The sequence below is a fragment of the Sinocyclocheilus anshuiensis genome, unplaced genomic scaffold, assembly GCF_001515605.1.
Source record: "Sinocyclocheilus anshuiensis isolate Anshui unplaced genomic scaffold, SAMN03320099.WGS_v1.1 scaffold1593, whole genome shotgun sequence".
Lineage (NCBI taxonomy): Eukaryota > Metazoa > Chordata > Actinopteri > Cypriniformes > Cyprinidae > Sinocyclocheilus > Sinocyclocheilus anshuiensis.
In genome coordinates, this window is record NW_015536545.1 from 109,745 (window position 1) to 119,422 (window position 9,678).

General features: G+C 36.2%; 2 protein-coding genes across 4 annotated transcripts in view; both read left to right on the top strand.

Moving 5' to 3' along the window:
• The window catches only part of LOC107698690 (BUB3-interacting and GLEBS motif-containing protein ZNF207-like), a 12,112-nt gene extending 3,223 nt beyond the window's left edge, over positions 1-8,889 (top strand). Inside the window, exons 3-11 of one of the 3 annotated variants that reach the window (XM_016499798.1) lie at positions 61-199; positions 398-574; positions 663-738; positions 841-911; positions 1,008-1,150; positions 3,029-3,109; positions 3,867-4,088; positions 4,409-4,565; positions 7,114-8,889. In XM_016499798.1, the coding sequence (XP_016355284.1) occupies positions 61-199; positions 398-574; positions 663-738; positions 841-911; positions 1,008-1,150; positions 3,029-3,109; positions 3,867-4,088; positions 4,409-4,565; positions 7,114-7,271 (1,224 nt within the window). In that variant the 3' untranslated portion in view covers positions 7,272-8,889. The remainder of the gene's footprint in view (positions 1-60; positions 200-397; positions 575-662; positions 739-840; positions 912-1,007; positions 1,151-3,028; positions 3,110-3,866; positions 4,089-4,408; positions 4,566-7,113) is intronic. The other 2 variants (XM_016499789.1, XM_016499781.1) reach the window with 2 other exon arrangements.
• LOC107698736 (uncharacterized) overlaps positions 8,536-9,678 on the top strand; it is a 6,109-nt gene continuing 4,966 nt past the window's right edge. Inside the window, exon 1 of the mRNA XM_016499838.1 lies at positions 8,536-8,587. Coding sequence (XP_016355324.1) covers positions 8,536-8,587 — 52 coding nt within the window. The remainder of the gene's footprint in view (positions 8,588-9,678) is intronic.

The following is a 9,678-nucleotide window of genomic DNA, read 5'->3' on the forward strand; positions in this document are numbered from 1 at the left end:
ATTTTTTATTTATTTATTTTTTTTTGCTGTATGTTCAAATCTGTTTTTGTTTGATTTAAGGTTCACAAAGAAACCATTGATGGTGTCCCCAATGCAATACCGGGAAGGATTGACATAGAGCTGGAGATTTATGGAATGGAGGGTATTCCAGAGAAAGACATGGAGGAGAGGAGACGTGTGCTTGAACAAAAAACACAGGGTAGAACATTTAAATTCCTATTTACTCATCTGGGCTGCGTTTCCCAAAAGCATCGTAAGCTTAAGTATTTCGTAGACCCATTGAAACCAGTGGAACTACAATCAACTTCGGCTTACGATGCTTTTGGGAAACGCAGCCCTGTTCTTTTTGTAGCCCAAGTAAACCCATAGTAACTATATTCTCCTTTTTTGAAAACAGAAAATCAGAAGAAAAAACAGCAAGATGACTCAGATGAAGATGACTCAGATGAAGAGGCTGGTCCCTCCTTCCAGCAACCAGCAACAACCGTACAGCCTCAGGCAGCCTATGCCCCTATAACCCAGCCAGGAATGGCCCCTGTCCCAGCGCCAGGGATGCCACCTGGAAGCTACTCAGGTGTGCTTTGTAATAGTACAAAACACCCCGTTTAAGATGTTATGCATAGTATATTTATTATGTGTCGCTTAAATGGTTTCTCTCAAAGGAATGCCCCCAATGATGCCTGGTGTCCCCCCGATGATGCCAGGGATGCCTCCTGTCATGCACGGGATGCCTCCAGGGTAGAAGTTAATAGAATCGGAATAGTTGTATTAGTTAATGTTTTGTGATTAATCCATGCTTATTGCATAAAAAATTTCCTCCTTGTTGTTTTTAACTAATAGCATGATGCCAATGAGTAGGATGATGCCACCTACACATGGAATGCCCCCAATGATGCCAGGCATGCCACCAGGTAAAGGAACCTTCCATCTCATTACATATGAGACCAACATTTATTTATTTATCTTTCTTTAATATTTGTTCATAATTATGTCATTGTTTTGCTCAGGAATACCTCCTCCCATGGGTCATCACCCTGGCATACCCCACATGGCTCAGGCCCCTCCTACCATTCGGCCGGCTGTGCCTGCCACAACAGTGCCCACGTCACAGCCGAGTGTCTCCAAGCCACTGTTTCCAAGTGCAGGACAGGTATGATGCTACGTTAAACAACTTGGCATATGAACTTTTTGCCACTAAGAAATTGCTAGTAAATATACAATTTACAATTTACACAAATAACAAAGAAATGGCAAGTAACGCATTGAATTAAATGTTGCATTTTGAAATGGGAAGACTGAAAAAGTATTATCTTGTAAAATGTTATTTTTGTTGGATTTACAACTTCAAAACATCGTTTTTGAAAGGCATCGGAAGTAAATTTAAATGGTTTATATTTCTTATTACATCACATTCAGGGACTGATTACACTCTGGCCATACAGTATTTTTCTTTGCTATGAGATTTTTGTTCACTAAACATCAATTATTTGGTTGGGAAGAGAGAATAGGGAAGTGCAGTGAAGACCTGAAATAATAATAAAAAAAAACAGAGTGTGTAAATGTTTGAATATGAATATGTCTCCTCAAACAGATTCAAAATACCTGAATGCAGAAGTGCCATTATGTGTATGTTTACCAGAGCCCTTTCATAATAAGATCTCTTTTTTTTCATGCGTGTTACTTCTTATGAACATGCACGTTTATTTATGTCTTATGAACTCGTCAGTGGAGGAGAATATTTACTAAATATTTGCTAAAGCTAAGCTCTTCTGACATATTTGTCAGCTTTCCTTTTCGTATGTCATTAAAGCAGAAACAGCGGTTATACTCTAGGCTTGCCGCGATAGACTGTGTTGACGGTGATACCTGTGTTAAGCCGCAACACCGGTTATGTCACTTGCCCACCGCGTCACTGACCCCCACCGTCGTTTTGATTTTTTTATAGTAATAAAAATTATTTAGTTCAGTAAAAGAACAGACACTACAATTATTGACGTTGTATTTTGTTGTTGCATTCAAGCAATTGACTAACTGCCGCTGATTCGAAAGTGAAAGTAAAATGCGCACGGTGCTTTTAAGCTATTTAAAAGCGAAGGAAAGCGAGGAAAAGAGGGAAAATTCAAACAAACTAAAAATGAACAATTGCTTTACTCCGAATTGCTGCTATTTGAAAGTGAAAGTAAAATGCGCACGGTGCTTTTAAGCTATTTAAAAGCGAAGGAAAGCGAGGAAAAGAGGGAACGCCCCCGCGGTGATACCGGTATTACCGGTGTTGTCACACATCGATTAACCGGTGGGAAAATTTCCTCACCGTCACAACCCTATTATACTCACAGTAGCTCTGGTTACATTATAGCATAGCAAGTTTTGTTTTAGTACATAAATGCACATGTAAATGGAAATGTAAGTCAGATTGAAAACGTTAGTGTTCAAATAAAAAGAACATTCAGAATCAGAAATTAGACTGATGATAATTAATGCATGTAAAGGAACCTATTGTCACTTCATGCCACTGACAGTGATGCTTTCATGTTTGCAGATGTGCTCCTAATACAGAGGTTTTAAGTTCAAATTGTCCAAGCCATTGGTTTCCCATAAGTGTATTAATTATTATTTTGTTAAAAACCCTTGAATTTCTGATGCATATATAAAGTGTTGCTTTATTTATATTTTTAAAATGAAATTGATTCTTGTTTATGTTGGACCAATGAAAATGTTGACAGACAAAATAAATAAAAAAAAAGAACTACTTTCCTGACTGGACCAGCAGATAAAAAACTCTGTTAAACCCTATGAAGACCAATGAAACCAGCTTATGAAAACTGAATTGTGGGCTGTATTAATGGATGAACTTTTAACACTTGAGGATCCATTAAAACAAACCGTAGAGCTGGTAGTTTGAGAGCGTCATTTTAAACAAACTGAGGCTCAGTGTTAAGTGTGTTGATGATAGTTTTGGTGAGCAGCAGTCATGTCCAGAATCAAACAGCTGAGGGTCTTTATTGTGTGCTCTCTCTCCATGCTGCAGATGGGGATTCGAGCTCCAAGCACAAGCTCAGGCTCCTCCAGTCTGGACAGTTTGTCAGCATCCTCTAAACCGCTGTCCCAAGTATGCAGTAGCTTGCTCACTCGGTGAAAGAGCTGCTTCATAAAACTATTGATGGCATGTAACAGCAGACAGACCTCAGACTGCCTCTTAGAATAATTGACTTTGCCCTAGAGGACGTCTGTAGTGCTTTGAAAGAGATTGATTTCAATTGAGGCTGAGAAATGACAGACTGCTTAATTATCTTATTTAAACTCAGTCTGTTTCTCTCTCTTCTGGTTTTTAGTTGTGTAAAATCCACCTTCATAATCACGTTGTCACTGTATGTAGGCCCCAAAAAAAGTTTTTGGACACTTGATCATCATCCACCTAAAGCCTTTGTTGGGGATGCACTGATGTTAAAATTATAATTCTGATCAGACTGAATGTTATGGCTGATAGTAATTCCAAGCTGTTTAAAAAAAAAATAAAATTAAAAAAAGCTAATAACTGAAATCAATAGTTTTTAATGCTACATGTGAATTTACATCAGACTATTAGAATGTACTGTATGTAATGTATAGTGTTATGAAATTATTAGTGTTTTTAAATGTTGACTTTAAGTGAGTGTTGGACAGCACTGGTAATAATTAGTATGCACGAATCAATATTTTAATATTGGCCAGTAACTGATTTATACCATATACATCGTGCATCTCAAATGTTTGCCTGAAAAATGTGCTTGTTATTTATAAAGTAAATAACAAAACATCAAATTAAGTGGTATATTGGCCAGAATTAGTTGAATCACTGAATGTGTCTAATTGGTCTCTCTCTGCAGGTCCAGCAGGCTGGTTCTGGTGTAGCGGTGAGCTCCTCTGCACCACCTTCTGCTGCTCCCAAACCAACATTCCCAGCTTACACCCAGTCCTCCGCCACTGCTGCAGCCAACACGAGCAGCACTGTGGCCAAAGCGGGCACCCCAGTCACAAGTAAGCCTGCCACCCTCACCACCACCAGTGCAACCAGTAAGTTGATCCACCCTGATGAAGATATATCACTGGTAAGTGAACTTGTTTCTGTGCTTTGATCTTTAATCTTTGCAGGAATAACTGGTCAGCTTTGGAACGGTGCATGCTTTCATTTGATAATCCACCTGTTTGATTATTCCAGACTGTCTTGTTCCAAACCTGAGACTTTTCTTCTGCGGAACATAAATTTGAATAATGCTTTTTTCCATATATTGAAAGTCAATGCCACTAAAACAACACTAGATCACACTGACGTCACAAAATCCTTTGTTCCACAGAAGAAATAAAGCAAGCAAAAAAGCCCATATTTATGTCTTACCAGCTTGTGCGTTTTGCGTTATGTGTTTGACAGGAGGAGTTGCGAGCACAGCTGCCTTGCTACCAGTGTAAAGTCCCTAGTGCAGGACAGGCTCACGTGACTTCCCCACCAGTTGCACCAATGGGGGGTGTGTTGCCCCCTCTGCAGGGCATTCCTGCACAGCAGCCGGGTGTTAGGCATCCCATGCAAGGTAGGGTGCATTTGAGGGCTTTCAGACTTTTGGAATGCCCCCTGTGTTTCAAAATAAGAGAGGAAAAGTCTTGTTACACTACTGTTTAAAAATTTGAGGGCAGTGAGATTTTGAACACTTTCATTCAGCAAGGATGCAATTAAATTGATCAAAGGTGAGAGAGTAAATACATTGACGTTATTATTTCAAATAAATGCTGTTCGATTGAACTTTCTATTCATCAAAGAATCCTGAAAAAAGACAATTTCCATTAAAACTCTTTTCAACATAAGAAATGTTTCTTGAGCAGCAAATCAGCATATTATAATGATTTCTGAACGGTGTTAATTTCGTTGATGAATTATTTTCATCATAATTAAGCAGCGCTTAAGACTGCTTCAGTGCAGGTTGTAATCAATGAATAGCGCACACTTATGCCTAGCAATTGCTTATGAACTAATGTTGATGAATTATGACAATGTTTACTATACAATGTTTATATGGTAATGTTTTAGATGGTTGTAATGAATGCATATTTTATTTCCCTCATCTGAACTTGAATGAGCAGCCTGCTACTGTACAGTCCACTGTGTAGACATTTCAAAATAAGAGTCATGGTGCATTTCAAGCTTTTTTGCTGGTCATTATTCATATTTTGGGTACATAAATTGTATTTAATTTCATTTCCATTTAATTAATAACTATTGTAGCTTCTGTCTGGGATTCCCCATCACATGATGGACAGACTAAGAACATTATTCAAAATATTATTTAATAAATTTTAACTAGTATCAGGTTTTTATAGTTAAAACTAAAACCATAAAAATATTCTTCATTAATTGAAATAAAATAAATGTTAACTGAAATTATAGCCTAGAACAATTGTTGTTGAAATGTGCAAATAATAAATCTAGCACTCTAGTTTTATGGGAAATAAAATAACAAATTAACAAATATTGTATAATGCTTAACAGACCACTAATTAATATACATATCATATGACACTGAAGACTGGAGTAATGGCTGATGAAAGTTCAGAAATAAATAATATTTTAAAGTATATTTAAGTATATTAACATAGAAAACCATTATTTTAAACAATATTACTGTTTTTTGGTGAAATAAATGCAGCATTGATGAGCATAAGAAACTTCTGGAAGAAACTAAATTAAAAAGATTAAAAATCTTACTGATTTATATATATATATAAATAAATGAATAAAAATAAATAAATGACTGAGCTACACCTGTTTGAAGTCGATAGAGTCAGCAAAGGCAATTTTGAGAAAAACCTAGTTAAAGTTTTCTGAAGATTCCAAAACAAAATCACTTAGCAACCATACCTTAAAATCTCTGGTAATACTAGCAAATTCGGCACACCAAGTCAAAACCCATATCTATAGGAAAAGTACATGGTCAACTTAGACGTTATTGCAACTAGAGGTGTGAATCTCCACTTGCCTCACAATTCGATTCGATTACGATTCAGAGGATAACGATTCGATTATAAAACTATTTTCGATGCATCACAATGTATTTTTTCCTCCAATTCTTTCATTAATAATAATAATTACTATATTAATCATAGTTTATTTTTTTTATAAAAACAAAGATGCAAATAAACAGTTAAATCATTCAAGTAAGGAAAATAATCAAATGTAAAAATTACTACATAATCTTTAGTGTATTCATTACAAATAAAGTAGTTCAATCAAGAGCAATGAGTGATTCCCTCTTTTCTTTTGTTGTTTCATTAACATTAATGAGAGAGACAGCCTATATATTAAGACCTACTGTAATGCGCGGACATAATATAATGTTTCACATCAGATAGCCCTAGACAAGAGCTCAACAAACTCATTTTTGTGAAAACCTCAAAACACACACACACACAAAAAAAAATATCTATCTATCTATAAATATATATATGTATGTGTGTGTGTGTGATATATATATATATATATATATATATATATATATATATATATATAGCTTAACCTGATGTACTAAAATAACCAAAACCGAAATAAAAAAATAATCATGCATTACAATTGAACTAAACCCTTTAGATTTAGTCGACTAAAATTGTATGATATCGACCAAAACTAGACTAAAGCTAAAACAATTCACATGGCTAAAATATGAATAAAACTAAATGGCATTTTCGTCAAAAGACTATGACTAAGACTAAATCAAAATTTGCTGTCACAATTAACACTGTTTCTGAAGGGTCATGTGACACCGAAGACTGGAGTAATGATGCTGAAAATACAGCTTTGCATCACAGGAATAAATTGCATTTTAAAATATACTAAAATAGAAAGCAGATTTTTTAAAATAGTAATAATATTTCACAATATTACTGTTGTTGCTATATTTTTTATCAAATAAACGCAGCTTTGATGAGCAAAAGAGACTCCTTTCTTTCAAAAATAATGAAAGTCTTACCAAGCAACCAACTTTTGAACAGTAGTGTATATTAATGAAGAATAACAGCGTAAGATAAAACCATTAAAAAAAAATAAAAAAATCAGTTTCAAATGCAGCTAATCAATTTCCTCTCATGTAGGGCCATTCGGTGCTCCGCTGCAGGGAATGCCTGGGTACGTCCCAGGAGGAATGCCTCCTTACGGACAAGCCCCACCCATGGTCCCTCCCTACCAGGGAGCCCCTCGGCCCGCCATTGGCATGAGACCTCCTGTAATGTCTCCTGGAGGCCGATATTGAAGCGTCACCACCGGTCTTCATTAGGTTTGGTGATTCAACCATTTTGCCATCTAGTGGCGTGCTTTACAATCCAGATCAGTAACTGTAACCCTTCTTGCAATGAGGAGATGGAGTAATCAAACTGTGTAACGCATGGGACATTTGATTTTACCAAGTCTATTATTTGGACCTACCCTTTGTTGCAGATCATTCAGTCTGGCTTTTTTCTCATGTTTTGTTTAGGTTTTTAGAAGTGAAGTGTAGTAAATATGGTTCGTATTAATTTGAAGCGGCTGGAGTTTCGTACAGCACCTTTAACAAGGCAAGTCACTGTAAATATACTACTACTGTACTAAAAGTGTGAAGCCTTCACAGCACCCATAGGTGCTGTTGGACGTCCCGTCCCCAGCGTTGCTTGGTGAGGGCTTCAGATAGCTGTCACTGTTGGGTTTATTTTTCTATGTCTGCTTGTCTACATTTACAGTGTTCTCTCTGTAGGGCCAATAACATAAGACTCCTGTGAATGCTATCTGTACTGTTCCACTGTTAATTGTAATAAACTATTGAAATCTAACGGCTGTTTTTTTCATTAGCAAGTAAAGGACAACCTCACAAGGTTTGTACTACAAATGCTCAACGTGATGGCTGTTGTTTATTTGTATGTAAGCTGTGCGATTGCAGTGTGCTGAGACGTGTTTGTGGGTGAGAGGGAAACTGAAGCATTTGCATCCACGTTTGATGGTCCTTTCATATTAAAGTTTGGATTTAAAGGGGTCAAATCATGAGGAATCAAGTTTTCCTTGATTTTTTGAGATAAATGAGCTTAGCACCATGTCAACTTGATGTAACTGTTGCAGCGCAAAACATCCTCCTCAGTCCAAAAAGACCATCATCATAACATCTCACAGCTTCTGACGTCAGTGAACAACAGACAAACTAACAATATAAGAGTTTGTGCTGCAACAGAAAGTGACACGGTGATAAATGATCATGGAATAAACAAACTGACTATTTTTGATGGGAGAAAAAATAACGTAGTGGACATGTATAAGACCCCTTTAAATTATGCAAGGACATATGGCTGCTAGACAAAAAGAAAAACAACCATTCAGATAGCAGTTTCCTGAAAATCACAATTTTGAGAGACTGAAATAACCTGAGAATCATTTCTGTCCAGGCTAAGGCTCATTACTTGTGGTTTTCAGGAAGATGCAGGTAAGGTGACTGTAGTTCACTGTGGTTGTTGTCCTAAACTGAGGATTTCTCTTCTCCTTGTAGCAATGCCATGGGACTGGCTGAGGCAGAGTCTCAGTGTTGCCCTGCACAGGCTGAGGCAAGTCTCACATTTTCTCTCTTTCCTCTCTGTATTCAGGGGGCCTCACAGCCATTTGGCTGTTGGATACAAATGTCCCCAAACTTAGAGCAAGTTTGGTGATGGCCCCCGGGTTTATTAATATCAGGGGAGTTCTCTTAACTAACTCATAGTTTTAGCTAACATGTTAAAAATAGATACACATGCTTCAAAAGTTTGAGGTCAGTAAGGTTTGTAATGTTGCAAAGATGCATTGAATTGATCAAAAGTAAACGCAGTTGTTACAAGATTTCTATATCAAGTAAATGCTTTTTTTTTTTTTTTAACCAACACCTGTTCAAGGAATCTTGGGGAAAAAAAAGTTAGTGTTTTCACAAAATTATTTAGCAGCACAACTGTTTTCAATATTCATAATAGTAATTGAGCATCAAATCAGTGTATTAGAATGATTTCTGAAGGATTGTGTGACAATGAAGACTGGAGTAATGATGCTAAAGATTCAGCTTTGCATCACAGGAATAAGTGACATTTTAACGTGTTCACACAGAAAAGTTGCTTTAAATTGTAATAATATTTCACAGTATTGCTGCTATTACTGTATTTTAAAAGAAATACAGTATGATTAAAAAAAATCTTACCAGCCTCAATCTTTTGAACGGAAGTGTTTATTAAAGTAATCTGTTGAGTTGTTTTCAATCACATCTATGGCATGCTGTTGATTACCACAGACTATGATTTTGACTCATCTCTCCGTTTGTAAGAAACAAATGGGAAATGGATATGTAGTAATTGCAATGAAAGCAGTTATGCAAACTAGAAAAAGCACCTTGCTCATAAACATGATGTGCTATAGCATTATACTTTGTGTGCTAACCAACTGATTTTGTGCAGTTACATGGAGCTGAGGTTTTAAACACAAGAATTACATTCATAAAACACAAGAGTTCTTCCACCTTAAACAATCATATTTAAATGTTATTGTTACTTTACTATTTTTACAAACTGAAAGATGAGGTGAAATTATTCAGTGTGCCTCAGATTCTTTCCATGAGCATTGTTGAAAATCCAGAGTATTATATGTGGTAAGATATTTATATATATATATATATATATATA